The sequence below is a fragment of the Microcebus murinus genome, chromosome 18 (genome assembly GCF_040939455.1).
Source record: "Microcebus murinus isolate Inina chromosome 18, M.murinus_Inina_mat1.0, whole genome shotgun sequence".
NCBI lineage: Eukaryota > Metazoa > Chordata > Mammalia > Primates > Cheirogaleidae > Microcebus > Microcebus murinus.
The window spans coordinates 26,167,939-26,184,353 of NC_134121.1; the positions used below are offsets into that span (position 1 = coordinate 26,167,939).

The window sequence follows — 16,415 nt, forward strand, 5'->3', positions numbered from 1 at the left end:
AGGTTCCATGCCTCTTTGTGGAGTCTGAGGTCCTGGCGTTGCCTGAAAGGGAAGTTGGGGGGGTTGGGGGACGGGGAATCACTTGCAACTCCTCGACCTTGGCATCCCTGCTTCCTTCCTTTTTCTACAGAACAAGTGTTTCATTTCAAAGAAGCTAAGCTGTACATAATAGCCATAGATCACACGCTGCGATCTGCCCAGACAGATCCCTCACCCTGGCATTCGGTGAAAAGCGAGCCACCTTTGACTCATGCTTTCCTCTCTCGGTTTCCTATCATTTTCCCCAGGGGAGGGCAGATTTGCTACTCCATTAAGTGATTCATTTGGAATAACAGAGGCCTCTCGTCCCACCCCCTTCTCTCCTCCTGTCTATAAAAGACAGCGACAGAGCCACCTGAGGAGCAGACAGAGCCACCCGGGGAGCAGAGAGGCTGAGATCAACCCAGAAACCTCCAACTCTCCCGCGGAAGCTCACAGCTCACCGCTCGCCTCTCTCCCTCCAGCATGAAGGTCTCTGCTGCCCTCCTGTGCCTGCTGCTAGTGGCCGCTGCCTTCAGCCCCCAGGGCCTTGCCCAGCCAGGTAAGGGCGCTCCTCCCCCGCCTTGGAGCGCACTGCCCCCTCTCTGGGGCATCGTGGACCCTCCTAGCAGGAGGGGTACCCACAGTCTCGCCTTCACAGCTGCTTTTCCGAGATAAGGCAACTCAGAGAAGGACAAGGACCGAGTCAGATCTCACAGCTGCTCCCAGACAGAGCCTGAACTACAAGTCCAGCTGGGGACCCCACGTCCCGCTCCTCCCAGGACCCCAGCCCTGGGAACACCCTCAGTGCAGCTACTGCCCGGCTGCTTTCCAGCAGAGTCTGGGGACCAGGGGGATCAAAGAGAAGGGGTGTCTAGGGTGGGTGTGCAGGCAGGGGCCAGGGGAGAGGAGACACAGAACCTGGTGTAAGCTTCACTCAGCCCAGCTTCCAGAGGCAGTGGCTCTGCGGGGGAGTGGGTATTGGGGTAACTCACAACCAGGCACAGACTACTCTGAGCCTAAAAGGGACCCAGAGCTGGGGTCCCCATGCCCTAAAGCATTGGACCTATTAGCCCTTCCTAGCAACACCGTGCATTTTCTCAGTTTCTCTTCCACCTGTTATGGGTGATGCATTCCTACTCCATAGTCCATGAAAACGAGAGGGATTTTGAGGACCATCTCAAAGGGCAGAGACATCGGACGTGGGGTGGGCAGCTTTCTCTCTAACACCTTCTTACCATTTCCTACTTTGCAAATAGAAAGACCCAGAACACACCCTCAAGAGCCTTTCCTTGTCATTGTTTCATTGCAGATGCGGTTAATACCCCAACCACCTGCTGCTATAGGTTCAACAAGAGGATCCCAATCCAGAGGCTGAGGAGCTACCAACAAATCACCAGCACCCTGTGTCCCCAGGAAGCTGTGATGTGAGTGACCCGGGACCGCCCACCCTCGACCCTCACTCCCAAGTTCCTCCCTGTGGCAGTGGGTAGGGCTAGCATCCGAATGGGCTCGGGTCAAGCACTCAGATGCTTAGACCATCTCTAACTCAATTCTGGAATTGAAAAAACTGAAACCAGTGGAAAAAACTGAATCCAAGAAAAGAAAGTGACTTCTGCTCCTAGCTCCTTTTTCAGCCATTGGTTCTGATCTCAGTTCCTTCACCCGGGAGCCAAGAGGGGGCTTCATTTGGGTCAGCGACTGCCTGCCTGAGGCTCCCTCCTCTATCTTGTCATCTTCCTCCTCTGTCTTGTCATCTTCCTCCTCTGTCCCAAGGCTCCCCCATCCTCTGGGCTAAAGGGCCAGGCAGGCTTCCCATAGAGCAGGTTCTAGCCCCAGGTCAAATCTTCAAGATACTCCATCTCACCGTGCCCCTTTCCCCACAGCTTCACGACCAAACTGGCCAGGGAGGTCTGCGCCGACCCCACGCAGAAGTGGGTGCAGGATGCCATGGCGTATCTGGACAAGCAAACCCGAACTCCAGTGCCTTTGACCACTGATGCCTGAACTGAAACCAAGCCATGACTCCAGAAGCAATCTGTGTCTCCCATCCTTTCTGGGGGCTGTTCTGATATTAATTTATTATAATTTAAGGAATTATGTAATAATGTGAACCATAGTTTTTCTTCAATGTGTTTGAAAGTTAATATTTTAATTTAATCCATCATTGATCTTGGGGAGTTTTAACTGTAAAGCCTTGGACCCATCATGTCACTTCAGACCTATAAACACTGTGGGATGCCACTCCCCTCTCTACCTCTTGATGTTTTTAGGTAGGTCCTTGCAAGAATCGATGCAAAGTTAGTTGTTCTTTTTTTTTTAATGTTAGCAGGTGATGTTCCTATGAAACCATGTTATTATAGAATTAAATATATTTATATGTATGAATCTTTAATTTTTATTAAATTCATAAAATATAGTTTTGCATGACACCTGACTTTGGTGTTTTTTTAAAGGATAAAATAAAGCTGGAGGTGGGCAGGCAACGGGGTGACAGGGAGGCGGGCATGGCTGCAGAGGGTGGACTGGCACTGTGGAGGAACAAGCATGTGATGGGCACCCGGGGGCTTCCCCCTAGCCTGGACTCGCCTGCGTGTCATGGACAGACGGACAGCCAGGGCCAGGCTGAGCCAGCAGCTCCAGGTCTGCCAGCAGCTTCAGCCACTTGCTCAAATACCGTTTCTTCCTTACCAAAGCCTCTCTTTTGCTCAGCACCCCACGCCCTACCCAGAAGTCTCTCCCCTCATCTGTTACATCAGCCTTGTGAATGGCTGGTTTTCCCCTTCTAATCAACCCCCTACCCCAGAAGAATACAAACATCATCTGCATTGAGAAATCAGGCTGGGGACCAACAGATGACCTTGAACGTTCTCTTCCCCATCTGGAAACCATGTGCCTTAAAAAGAAACTTCCATCTCTCCAGTGGGGAATTGAGAAGGTCCTGCACCCAGTACAGGATATGGACAAACCCCTGATTCCTTCAAGCTGAGCTTGAAGGAGACAGGATTTCCATCAAAGCACCAGCTGAATATCCCAAGGTGTCAGGTGATATCAGACACCTCAGAGGTAAGCAGACAATCTATAGTGACCACTCACTGCCACCACTGCTGCTCAGGCCAGGTCCAACAGCACTTTCTCCCTCTTCTCCAGCCCACAGTCCTCATCCCCACGCACCAAGGCCAGCCCTAACTAATGAGATTCAGAAAATACGATTGCCTTTAGGGCTTATTCAAGTGCAAAGCTTGAGGATAGCCACTTGAGAAACACAGACTCCAAATGAACCGAGTCTATTTATTTGGAGTCTGTGTTTCCAAAGTGGAAAAGTTAAGATTTCAATCTGTAGGCAGAAGACAGAGTAGTTCCAGTAGAATTGCAACATTTTCCATGCAAGACCAGGTGCATATGCCAGAGCAACTTGCTTGGTTACAGATCGATACATTCCAAGGAAGATTACTTTATTACTTTATTGCTCTCTGCAGAGGGAGGGGTCTTATCTCTGGTGTCGCTTGGTTTTCCTAATTATTTATATGTATTTAAAAAAAAGGGCAGAAGTTGTAGCTGCATGTCAGGCAACTCAGGTTACATAGCCACATTCCTCTCAAGGCTCAGAATAATTTAAAGTTTGAACAGCTTTATGCTTGAATTATTTAACTTCACACACCAATAAGGGGTGTATTTTCAAATTCCAGGAGAGAACGACCAAGAGGCAGACAGCATTAGGAAGGGAGAAGAATAGATGTTACAGCCTAATGAGACACAGCAAGCCCCCCGCACAGGCAGATATTAAGCAGGGTGTCGGACAGGAGGACAGGCAAGGAGAGAAGGGCTCTGGGTGCCCAAGCCCAAACAGAATCTGCTCCAACTGTCTTTGTCAAACCTTGTCTTTTCACTCCCAAGGAATTCTAAATTCATTTGTCTTCGTGCAGGCCTGGGGGCTCTTGTCCTCTATGGGCACAGAGAATTAGAGAGAAATCTCATGACCAGGAAGGGAAGCTGATACATAACCAGGCATCGAGTTCACTGGGATTCATAGATTAGACTGGTTATGCCACTAGTGTGCCTAGTAAACTTGGACAAGTTACTTTGCCTGAGGAGGTCTCCATATAATTTACATGTACAGTAGATCAGTGGCTCCCATATTGGCATTAACATCATTTAGACACTAATAATAATAAAAAACACAGGTTTCCAGGCATCATCGATAAAGATTTTGGTATGGAGGTGTTGAGTGGGGAGGATGATCCATCCACCTTTTTTGCTAGCTCTCAGCCATGTCTAGGGACCAGCCGTGGGTACACTTTCAGGTTCCCCAATGCTATCTTTTTCAGATCAATGTAGTCTCTGGGCTTGACCTGTGACCTCTGACTTAGACATAAAGAGTGTCTTTTTCTGGAACTTTCCCACCTGCTAGACTTGGCTGTAGGACATGCACCAGTCCTGAAGTAGCAGGGACTATAAATGCCCACCAGGCATCCAAGTGCTCCTCTATGTCCTCCAGCCTAAGAAACTCAAGAGTAAATAGCATTCACTTGGGAGGGCCATGTGACTGAATTCTAACCAATCGGGTGAGCACTAAAAGGATGTAATTCGCTTTCACGCTTTGTGCCTATAAATAACTCATACCTCCAGCCCTCTCTTCCTCTGCTGTGGCTACCTTGGGGGCAATGTGTTCCATATGTCTCAATTGCAAGGTGAAAGCAGTCCATGTCCCCAGTCACTGGCCACTGCTTACAGGACAGCCACCTCGCCTATCCTGAGCTGTGACGTGAGAAAGAATTAAACATTTGATGTGTTAAGCCACTGAAGTTTGGAGCCTAGCTTAACCTTGATTAATAGAAGAATTGGTACCATGATCATGCACTGGCATTAAAAACCTGAAATGTGTAGCACTGACTAGACATTCAGTAGCAGACAGCGAGGAAGCTGATACCCCAGGTTGAAAAGATGGAGATTCATGCTACGAGGTATCAAAATGTTTTCAGGTCCCAACTGCTGAAATTGTGGCTCCAAGGGACAAAGTTTGAAAAATATGCATTAGTAGTATGTTGGTTGTTTTTGGCTACATTTGTTAAGGTATTGCAAGATGAGCTGATCCTGATGAGCTCAGGAAAAAAATTAGCTGAACTTAAAGTAGAAATGAAAGAGAATAAAGTCCCCAAACTCAGGACCTTACCTTGGTGGCAAAGCCGTTTGTTTCTAGGTCCCAAAGATTAAGAAAAGGTATTTAAGGATGAAAAAAACAAAATCATGATAAAAGTCAAGGAAAAAACTCGTAGTTGGATGAGGTGACATAGGACAAAAATCAGATTGAAGCTGTAGCCTTACTACTTCAAGCCTAATAGCCTCATTAAGAGGAGAGAAAGCGAGAGAGAGAAAGAGAAGGGGAGAGAAGAGGAGAGGAGAGGATAAAAGAGGAGAAGAGAAAGCAGAAGAATAAATTGAGAAGCATGTTCTAGAAAGGAAAGTGGGTGTGGCTGCTGGCACGTGGGATTGACAATGTGCAAAGAGATCAGAAGCCTACCAAGGCAGTGAAAGAACTGTACTATAGTGTCAATGAAAGAAACCATGAGTGAGCCTGGAAAGGTCAAGATGAAAACAAACTCCAAGCCCTACAGTACAGCAAGCAGTCCTCAAAGCCTGCAGAGCCCCAAGAAGACCAGGCCTCTCTTCAAAGCCCATTTCAGAGGAGGCCAAAGGGGGAAGAGTGGAAAAGGAGTGGCCTCCTGAGGACAACCAGGAGCCAGGATCAAAGGGACAGGACAGCTTCCCAGGAAGAAAGCCTTATCCAGGGTGGAGGGCTGTCACCACCTCTGCCTGGAGGGCTTGCAGGCTTGCCGCCAGGTGTTGGCCATGGGCGTCTGCCATCTTCCCCTCCATAAGTGGGGGTGTCGATTACAAACACCCTGTCCTTCTCAAGCTTGATAATCTGGGTGAGGGGCAAGTAATTTGACTTTAGCTCACAGGTCACTGGACGAAGTAGATCCATCTCCTCATCTGAAAGAGAGGGCTCCTCCTGGTCAAGAGACCCTGTACGTTTAGACCAACACTACGACTAAATGGAACTTGGGCCTGTCTCTCTTGGGGATGGGCTAATTGTGTTCTCTATGTGTGAACAGAAGTGAGCAAAGGACAGATTCTGATAGAAAGTATTCATCTTCACCGAATAGTCACGTGTCCGTCTTCATCTCTCGGTCTCCTTTGCAGTTTTACTGGAGTTGCGTGATGAGTTAAAGCAAATGGAATATAGGCAGAAGTGATGCAAGCTGCTTCTACATGTGATTCCTTACAATATCCTGCACAATCTGTCAACTCTCTCTCCTCTTGCCTTGGTAAACTTGGAGACCACATGTTGCAAACAACAGCTGTAAATCACAAGCCGCCTGAATCTCTGAGTCACTCCTTAGAAAAGCACTTTTGGCAAGCTGCCTAACCAACATCAGTCTGTGACACAAAAAGTAAATATCTGTTGCAGTAAGCCGCTGAGATTGTGGTTATGGTGATTATTTAAGCATGGACCAGCATTGCCATGATCAGTTGGCCCAGGGGAATAGCTACAGCATTCTATGCCTCAGTTTTTTGCCTCTGTACATGGATAAAGTTGATTACCCCAAGAGGATTATAGGAGATCATATAGCAGTAAGAATATTTTTAAGTTCTTTTTTAAATTTTAGAATATTATGGGGGTTCGAGCATGTTTGTGACATGAATTACTTTCATACAGTTCAAGTCGAAGTTGAAAGTGTGTCCATCACTCAGATAGTGTGCATTGTACCTGTCAGGTGTGAATTTACCCATCCCCTCCTCCCCTTCCCACCTTCTCTATTTCCGTTGAATTTTACTACCATATGTGCACATGAGAGTTAGAGATTTTGTCACACTGATATTCTTTTACGTTTTATTATTTTTATTTTTTGAAGAGTGGGTTGGAATAAAGTAAATGTCAATGTCTCTTTCAAGTCTGTCTATAACTGTTTAATATTAGGGGAAATCTGAAATAAACCTGCAGAACAAAGCCAAGAGTCCTGGCTCCTGGGATCCTGTTCCACTGATCATTCACCATTTCTTGAAAGACACTTAAGCAAGCCAAGGTTCTGTTTTCACAGTGGGGACCCATCTCCTGCCCATCACTCAGGCTCATTTCTGACCCACACCGCCCCATTCATCAGACACCAAGTAACAAGCAAGTAGTGGATCTACTCTAGGTCGCTGCTGAATCAGAAGTCCCTAGGGAAGAAACAGGAAGAGAGACAAAAGAAAAAAAAAAAAAGCCCATGAAGTTGCCCCCACTTGCTAGAGGAAGTCAGGCAGCTGGATGAAACAGCAGCAGATCTTAGATATCAAAAGATTGATTTTATTTATTTCCACTGAGGTTTCTCTGGTTCTGGTTAAATCCAAAACCCAGGGAGGAAAACACAAAAATGAAAAACCACTCCAAACAGAGTTATGAAACGATTCCTACTAAAGAAACAGAATCACTTAACTCTATCAGCCGAACACTTCTGATGTCAAGAACATTCCAAACTTCTTGCTCTGACACAATTTTCAGACCTCACATATCCCACGCGTGCAACTCAGGAATTCATGGAAACCATCCCCGGGGGGCATGTCTTTACTTGGAAGCAGTGGAAAGATTTGGAAGGATATGTGAAGAGAACCCATCTGCCCAGACCCTGGGTCCCTTCCCAGCAACCCCTGGTCCACAAAATCTGCCCCATGTCCTAATAATAATAAATAGTAACTTTCACTCACTGAACGCCTGCAGTGATCTGGCCACTCTTCCGAGCACTTTATATAGGTATGAACTCACTTCATTCAGACAACAATCCCCTAAGATAGGCCTGATCATCATCCCCCCCTTGCCCTTGCACAGAGTGGTTAAGTGAATTGTTTTAAATTGTTGGTGGTGTCAAAGCTAGCCAGTCGCGGAGCCATCATCCAAACTCAGACATGCATCCTGGATCCAGAGCCTACACTAGACCATCTCACCTGGAGTTGAGCAGGAAAGAAGAGGGAAGACTCAGGTTTTTTTTTTGGGGGGGGGCCTCTACTTGTTCCCTTTTTTAGGTAATTACAGACCAATTATTCCAGATGGGCCATTAGAGACCTCATAGGCCTGCAAAGACACTCTCTCCTGTGCCCGTGACGAACATCATCAGTCAATTACAATACTGTGTGCGACTGACCCAAGGCAAGTCCTCAGAGTCCTTCTTAACACACGTATCTATGCTCCCTGTACCAATTAATCACTCTGAAATGAGAGTGTGCACGAAAATCCAGGAAACAGCCTTGCAGCACCTGCATGCCAGTGTTAATGCCGTCATTCACCACAGTGACCCCATTAAAGACTTTGCCTCCCCTTTACACCCTCTCCGACTAGGGTGCCTATGGCTACACACAAAGGCTTACGTATGGGTGGCTGTCTCTTTGATATGTTTAGTCGTCAGATACCTTATCGGCGATGTGTGCTCATGGGTGAGGGTGAGCTAGATGGCTGGTTTTCCAAATGTGTTCCTTAAATCCTTGGGGTGTGAGGGCATGGGGTGCGGGGGGGGGGGCTGCCTCTTCTGCTTCAAACAAACCTGCTCCACTATAGTGTGTTTGATGTACAGGGGTTTGTTGTGATTCCATTTGGAAAAGGGCTTTAAGTGGCTAAGCAAATAGTTTAAAAATGCACAGGCAGTCAAGATTAATAGGAACCATCCAGTTCTGGTGTCCGTAACACTGCATTCCAGGGGAACTAAGATCCTATCATCAGCAGATAAAATGCTAGGAGCGAGAGGCTGTTCCAGGCTCACAGAGACCCAGCACTGGTCGCAGCTACAGAGCTCTCTCTGCATCTGGGTGGGAGCACAAGTTTTAGGAGGACTTCCTGGCTACCGAAATCCTCAAGACCACCCACAAGCACGGGGACCCAGGATGGTTCTTAGATCGACTCGTCTCCCAGACCCTCAGTTTCTTTGCCTTTTTTCCCCACTACAGATGTTTACATGTCTTTCACAATCACGTGCTCCCCTCCTTCTCACCCCAAGTCCCAGGACACATGAAAGATGTGCCAAGTCCCTCCTACTAGTTTGCCTCTCTCTTATTTTTTTGCTGACACCCCCAGGATCTGGAATTTGGGCAGCCATCCGGACCCCTCTTTACCACGACCTTATCCATTCAAAGGCTTCCCTGGAAGCTCCCACCCTCTCTGCTCTCTATAAAAGGCAGGCAACGCAGCCAGAGGAGCAGAGGCTGAGACTGACACAGAAACCTCCCACTCTCTCCCTGACGCTGGTCCCTCACCCTTGGACTCCAGGATGAAGGTCTCTGCAGGAGTCCTCGGCCTGCTGCTCCTGGCAGCCATCTTCAGCCCCCAGGGCCTCGCTCAGCCAGGTAAGGACCCTCCCCGCCCCAGCCCCTTGCAGGGAAAGTTAACCACCTCCAGAGCAGGATCTTTAAAGGCTCACTGCAAACTCTGCAGTTTAAAGATGGGCAAGCAGGCCTCAGGAGTGGACAAGAAATGCCCCAACCTCTCATCCAGTTACTGGAAGAGCCAGAGCTAGAAGCCCAGGTCCCCGAGGCTGGTCCCCACACGTTCAGTGCTCACGTCCTGCCATCGGAATAAGAGTACCGAAAGGGACGACCCAGCTGCATTTACAATGTTTGGGGGTGGGGCACGCAAAAGAAAGACCCTCTCTCACTGTGTGCATGGTGGGCATTTTTAGGGGGCTGGGGGGAGTTGGGGAAATCTGTTGATTGGAAGCCCAGAAAGTTTACTAGACTCCAGGACAGTTTTCAGAGACAGTGGTTAAGAGAAGGGGATTGGGGTCCCAGGAAAATCTCTCAATGTGACTTATTTTGACTCTGCTTGGGAAAAATATCTAGGAGTTTGTTCCGTAACTCATGCGCCCATCCTCTGATGGCTTATGTTTACTGAGTGTGTCGTGAGCAAGGCTGAATATTCAATAGCCTAGCAAAATGAACCAAATTGACAAAGATTCATTCCTCACTCGTACTAAACCTCTATAACGTATGGATTCCGGCTTCTGCATTATATATACCCGGGATTCTAAACCGATGGAGCAGTGCCCTTGGGGACATTGTTGGCTACTGTGACAAAGTGAAAGAAAGCTCTCGAGGGTCTTGCCTAGGCAGCACACTCTGGCTGAGAAATGGCACATGTCACCTCCCTCATTGGTCAAAATTGATTAGTGGCTCCAAGCACACAGAAGGGGTAGAGAAATGCAAGTCTACCTTGTGTCCGGAGAGCAGAGAATGGAGGCTATTTGGTGAATGGTACCATGACTATCCCACGGCCACGGAGCTCCTTGTAATGACAGAGCCACAGCTTGTCACGCGGACCAAGCGTTTTCCATAGCTTGTCAGCAGTGAGCCACGGGCAGAGGGACAGGATGCCAGAGCTGATGGATTCTACCTCCACCTCCTGCCAAGTCCTCACCCTCTCCTAATTGCCTCCTTCCCTTACAAGCTCACGCTTGGAAATAGCTGCTTATTGTCAGAGGCTCATTCTTTCTGTTCATTTTACCCCAAAATTTAGCCACTGCCCCGGCCACCTGCTGCTTTGCCATGGCCCCCAGGAAGATCTCCTTCCAGCGACTGAAGAGCTACAAAAGGATCACAGGCAGCAAATGCCCCCAGAAAGCTGTGATGTAAGTAGACAATGCTCACCCTGCCCTGGACCAAAAATGAGTGTCTAAGGCACAGAGTCAAGAACTGTGTCAGAGTTATTTGGAGTCAGACCATTCCACCCTATAATCCGATTTGCGAATCTTCACAGCAGTAAATGTTCTCTCCCAGCTCCCTGCCTGGGAACTTGAGCAGGTCATATTAGTTCCTTCGAGTCAAGAGCAAAGATGGTTCTACCGGGCCAGCAGCACTGACCTTGGAGTCCCATCCTTCCTCTGCCCTCTCCCTCCTCTCCCACGCCCGCAACCCCCCTGCCCCATGGCAAATGGTCTTGAAAGGTTTAGGGTCATATGAGCAGAATTTTCTTTTCTTTTTTTTTTTTATTACTTCATATTATGGGGGTACAAATATTTTCAAAGAGGATCCTTCTAATTGCCTCCTTTCTTACCCGCAGCTTCAAGACCAAACTGGCCAAGGAGGTCTGTGCTGCCCCCACAGAGAAGTGGGTCCAGGATGCCATGAAGTACCTGGACCAAAAGTCCTCGACTCCAAAGCCATAGATAGTCACCTTTTTTGAGACCCAACTAAAGCCTCAGAAATGCTTGATTTGTTTTCCCATCCTAAGACGCATTCTGAGATATTATTATTATTTCTAAAGGGATGAGTTTTATTTAATAATTTTTGAAAAATATATTGCATTTAAGTTATTGGCGTTTTAAAACTGATCTATCATTTAAAAAATGCAAAGCTTGGAGCAGGTCCCTTGCCTGCTGTGAGCCCCAATTCCATCCCCTGCCAAGTGTGGGCACCATGGTGCCTCTCCTCCCCACCTCCCTGGACTCTTGGCAAAGATCAGCAGTGTGAAAGTGGCTTGTGATTTTAGGACAACATTGCTCTTGTAAACCTAAAGTGCATGGCTTATCATGTTAAATGGAAGTAAATGTTGTTTTAGGAATGTAAACAATATATGCATATATTATTGTAGTTGGCAGTTGCATTTTATTGTGTGTGGGGAATGCACATTTCGCTGAGGGGGAGGAGGAGGATGGCATTGAGGGTGGGGCGAGGCATATTTATGGGGTGGGGACTGTGGTCCTTAGAAGTGACCTTTGGGTGTGGCTGGTCTTCTCTGAGATCCAGGGTGAAACTGACAAACCCGTCCCAGCCCTCTGGTTCCCGGTCTCAACAGCAGTTTCACAGATGCCACGTACTCCAGCCACTCATTCCTCAGCAGCTGCTTGCTTCTCCTGTGACCTGTTTCAATAGCCTTGTGGTTTTCTCCCTGTCCCCGACCCTGCTCCGACCGGACTGCACCTACATTACAGACATTGGGAAGGCAGAGGAGGGCTAGATGACCCTTGACCAGAGGTTTGGATGAAAGCTTTATGGACCAGATGGAACTTAAATGAGGTCTTGGTGGATGCACACAGTGGGGCTCTCTTAGAGGTATTTCAGCCTCAATCGAAGGGAAGAGATATTGCCTGAGCAAATACCAAGGAGTAGAGATGGTCACGATGTGCTTATCAAACGGGGTGGGAGCCCATCCAGAGGTGTCTAGGGTTGGAGTGAGACGTGAGGTGGTGGGGAAATTTGGAAGAAGCTTGAGGCCAGGCTGTTGTCAACTGAAGAACGAGGAGCTCCGTAAGTGTGAAAAGGAGACCTTCATTCCTCATAAAGGGTTGCAGCCTGCAGGCTGGCCATCTTGCAGGCTGCGAGCATGGCCTTCAGCCAGAAGCAGAGAGCAAGCACTCTGAGGGAAGAGTAAGGGGAACAGGAATTTATGCCAAGCAGGGTGGCCGAATATCCATATTTAACAAGCTATAGGAGGAGTCATGAATATTTATGAAAAGAGAAACCTGCACATGCACAACTGAGCTTCATGCCCCTTCACAGGTCACGTGCACAAAAAAGTGGCCTTAGTGTGATCCGAGGGTGGAGTTGGCCCTCTGATCTCAAAAGGTGAAGCAGGGACATGACACCCCTCTGTGCACACCCTCCATAGACTGGCCAATTCCACTCCACGGTTTGTGGCCTCTTATAAGGAAGAAATGCTGCTCGGTTGTGCTGAAACCACAAAAGGGAGGAACAGCATTAGGCATTGGCTGAAGTCAGCGGTGGAACGAGTCTTTGCAAAGGGTGGGTTCCGTTTAAGCCTTAGGGAAGAAAGCTTAGCGGAGATATCGAGGGAGGGGTAGTATGAGGTATGTCTGGCCTCCTATCCTATCGTGGCTGGGATTTTAGCTTTTAAGGTTTCTCTGAGGTCCCCTTGGCTAAGAAAAGGTTTGTTGAGTCAGCTTGGATGGCTTAGGATTTTTAGTTTTGTTTCTCACTGTCAGGGTGGGGCGTTTTGGCTCCATTCAGGTAGTAATAAGTAAGATGAATGTATGATTTTCATCAGCCAAGTTAGGAAGATTTGAGAGCAAAAGGTGACACTGATAGTAATTATTATGGAACAACAGATATAAAGGAACACTATCCCCCGCAAACTGGAGCATGTGGTCACCCTGGTAATAGCAGGCATTGCAAATCGTGATTTGGTGGGGAGGAAGGAGTGGCACGACCACAGGGCCTTAGGACAGGCAGCCGGCAGCCGTGGGCCCAGATGTGGGGGAAGGGAGAAGCAGTCGGCACACTGTGCAGTGTATGGGCACGAGGAAATGGGGTGGAACCAGAGTCCTGGTAGGTGGGGAGGGGTGAAGGTAACTGGGAGCAGGATGGGCCAAGGCAGGGTAGAATGCTGAACGTTGTGGACAGTGACATGGAAACTTCTAGAACCTCACAAAGCTGCGGTTAAAGGCTCACTGCTTAGACCCAGAAAATTCCCTTCCATCAGGCATCCCTTACATCCTAACTTGATAAGCTTGAGAGCTGCCATTCAAATGGACAAGACCTCCTCTTCAGGATTCCCCTTCAGCATGTGAAATCCAACCAACATTTCTATCAGTCATGTGACCCCTGCGCCTGTCCCCAGAGACCAACTATGTCCCTAAGAGTAGAAAAGGGTCACGGGTGTCCTGCTGATGGAACTCTGCATGGTCTGAGGCTGCCCATCTGGAGGTCCAGTCACCTGCTGTGTCACGCTCTGTCCAGCGGGGCCACTGCGTTGCCTGACTCTCTGGGGCACCATTCACACTGAAGTCCCCTTGTGCCCCTCCATGTGGTGGCTGTGGCACAAAGCGATGTGAATGTCACTGGGCTCTAGGAAGAGCTCTGATCTACCCATCCAGAGAAGGGATAATATTAATAATATCTTTCAAAGTATCTGACCAATAATCCAATGAGCTTTACTCTGAGAGCATTCTCTTGGAAAACATCACTAGCTTTACTTATTGGGGCCGGAAAGATTGGCAGAGGGTTTATAGTCACAGTCCCAAGTCAGACAGGGCTGAGGTCACTGGTGCACCCACTCTATTTCTGGAAGGCTTCTCTGCGAGAGCCTCAGGTGGAAGCCAGGGAAACCAGGAGCCATCAGAGAGCTGCTGGAGGCTCCATAGAACAGTTTCCACTCAGAGCAATCCATGGCCCTCCTTACAGGTACAGAAAGCCTCTCTGCCTTTCCTACAGCCTGGCAGACTTCAGCCCTAAGCACCCATCGGGGATGTACCTCCAAATCCCAGCATGTCGTGGAGGCATGCACCAGCCATGGGAGGCCACAGAATCACTCACTGGGATCTGCAGACCCTCAGGTGCCAGGTCTTGGCAGGGGAATTAAGAAGTGGGTGCAGAGGGGAGAGGTGCCCTCTTTTTTCGAGAAACCAAATAGAATTTGCTGGCATCTCTATGCTGAGCTTTCACTCTTCTCTTTCAAGGAATCCTGAACCCAATTCACCTCCAACTGGGAACAGCATCACCACCTCTGGGGTGTGTCACCGCAGGTGCAAAGCGCTGCAGGTGTTTAAGCTTCTGATGGCACACGGGCCCCAGCCAGGAGCCAGGGATGTCACCAGCTGGCTTCTCTGGGAAGCAGACTCTTAGACGAAAATGGTCACGCAGTGTGTCCTGAGAGAGCGGGCAGCAGGACTGAGCAGAGGGAGAATTTGCATTGTGGTGCAGTCGCAGCCCACCTCCCCAGCAATCCCACGGGGAGCTTTAGAACTGCGACAACCCGAGTGAGGGCAAGGGACCAGGCTCTCCTATCCCATCCCATCCTGCGTGGCTGCAGGCTGTTCCTGCAACAGGACAGCACTCTGGGCAAGGCGACTGTCTTCAGCCGGGGCTGGGTCCCAAGAGGAAACTCAGCTGAGGGCTGCTGGCTGCCAACACGCCCAGCAGCTGGGGACGAAGCACTGTGACCCTGGGAGGGGAAGACGGGGACAGCTCTCCACCACGGGCTCCACTAGGGGACCCACCCTTTGCACGCTCCGGATCCACGTGTTTATGGAATGTGCTTTGGAAATCCACCCAGGAATGTGTTGAGCCTTGTTTCTTCTGGAAAGCATGCAAGGGGAAGGTTAATGGGGTGAACTAAACCCCACCCCAGCCCCAGCCCCACACACAGCTGCTGCCGCTGACCTTGAGGCCATAAAGGGTGCTCTTCACCGCCCGCTCAGACACTCGACCTAGAGTCCCTTTGCCCCCGCCCACCCCTCTGCTGCACGAGGTGACCTCCCTTCCGGATTGACTCATGCCCGCATCCCGGAGGGACGCAGCCCTGGTCTTCATGGGCTTCCCAAGAGGAGCCTGTTGCCTGCTGTGACTGTCCGTTTACCAGCAAAATTGGGTTAATTCGTTTTGACAGATCAGGGAGGAGATGAAGGGACAAGCGGCATGTCTGAGTCAGCGTGTGGGCCCCACGCAAGACCCTCCAGAGCTTTCCTTTCCTTTTCCTTTGTCCCTGCTAACTTGTAAGATAACTGTGGGAAACTCAACGTCTTCTCCCTGGGCTTTCGTTTACCCAACCATAAAATGAATTCTCGAACTAGATAGATGGCTTCTAATGGGCTGCATATTAAAATCACCAGGGGCATGTCTAAAAGCACAGAGTCTAGATTATTAACCTCACCAAAGATTCTAGTTCAATGTATCAGGGCGGGAATGAGGCCCCAGGCGGCTGTGATCATATAGTACCTCCTGGACTTTCTCCAGCTCTGGTTTGTCCCCAGATCACTTAATCTCATGGGTAGAGCAGGGATAAAGACACCTGTCATCAGAGGATTAGGTGAAATAATAGGCAGCGAGCTCTGTAAACAAAGGCACGTGGGTGCGTGCGTGTTCACAGGCTTTGTAAGTGAGGCACTTGGCTTCTCTACGCCTCAGTTCTTTTATCTTTATAATGAACACCAAAAAGGTCCTTTCTGCACCGGTAGGTCGGGAGGATTAAGTTAGATAACACACACAAACTCTGCAGTCCCTGGCATGGGGAAGGAATTCGACGAAGGCAGCTGTCATGATTTACTGAGTTATCATCTACTGCACGCCAGTGCACTGCGAAGCTCCCTATGAAAATGACTTTGTAGAATGCTTCTTCCAAGGATTTCCAAGCAACTTTGTGAAAGGCTGGGGGCAAATCCCAGCTGGTTTTGCTTTGTGGGAAGGAGAGCTGAGGCCCAGGCATGAGAGAGCTAGACGCTAGAGTAGGAGACTCACAGGGTATGTCAGGGGACCCAGGCACTAAGACACACAAGCCTCTAATATCCTGCATGGATTTAAGGGTTAGGTTCCAATCCTCGGACCTCTGTTTTTCTATCTGAGAAAGGACAGGGTGGAATACAGTGAGCTCTCGGGTCTGATTCAATTCTTTCGCTAATTGTGTGGTCTCGGAGGAAATC

General features: G+C 48.9%; 2 protein-coding genes across 2 annotated transcripts; both read left to right on the forward strand.

Moving 5' to 3' along the window:
* The first annotated feature begins 372 nt into the window (after positions 1-372).
* On the forward strand, positions 373-2,455 carry LOC105885684 (C-C motif chemokine 2-like). The gene is made up of 3 exons (XM_012790869.2): positions 373-580; positions 1,331-1,445; positions 1,905-2,455. Exons 1-3 carry the CDS (start codon positions 505-507, stop codon positions 2,023-2,025), a joined length of 312 nt encoding a protein of 103 aa, XP_012646323.2. The 5' UTR covers positions 373-504; the 3' UTR covers positions 2,026-2,455.
* Positions 2,456-9,149: 6,694 nt separating this feature from the next.
* On the forward strand, positions 9,150-11,631 carry LOC105885804 (eotaxin). Its single transcript, XM_012791080.3, has 3 exons — positions 9,150-9,393; positions 10,559-10,670; positions 11,102-11,631. The coding sequence occupies exons 1-3, from the start codon at positions 9,318-9,320 to the stop codon at positions 11,205-11,207; spliced, it is 294 nt and encodes a 97-aa protein (XP_012646534.3). The 5' UTR covers positions 9,150-9,317; the 3' UTR covers positions 11,208-11,631.
* The last annotated feature ends 4,784 nt before the right edge of the window (positions 11,632-16,415 follow it).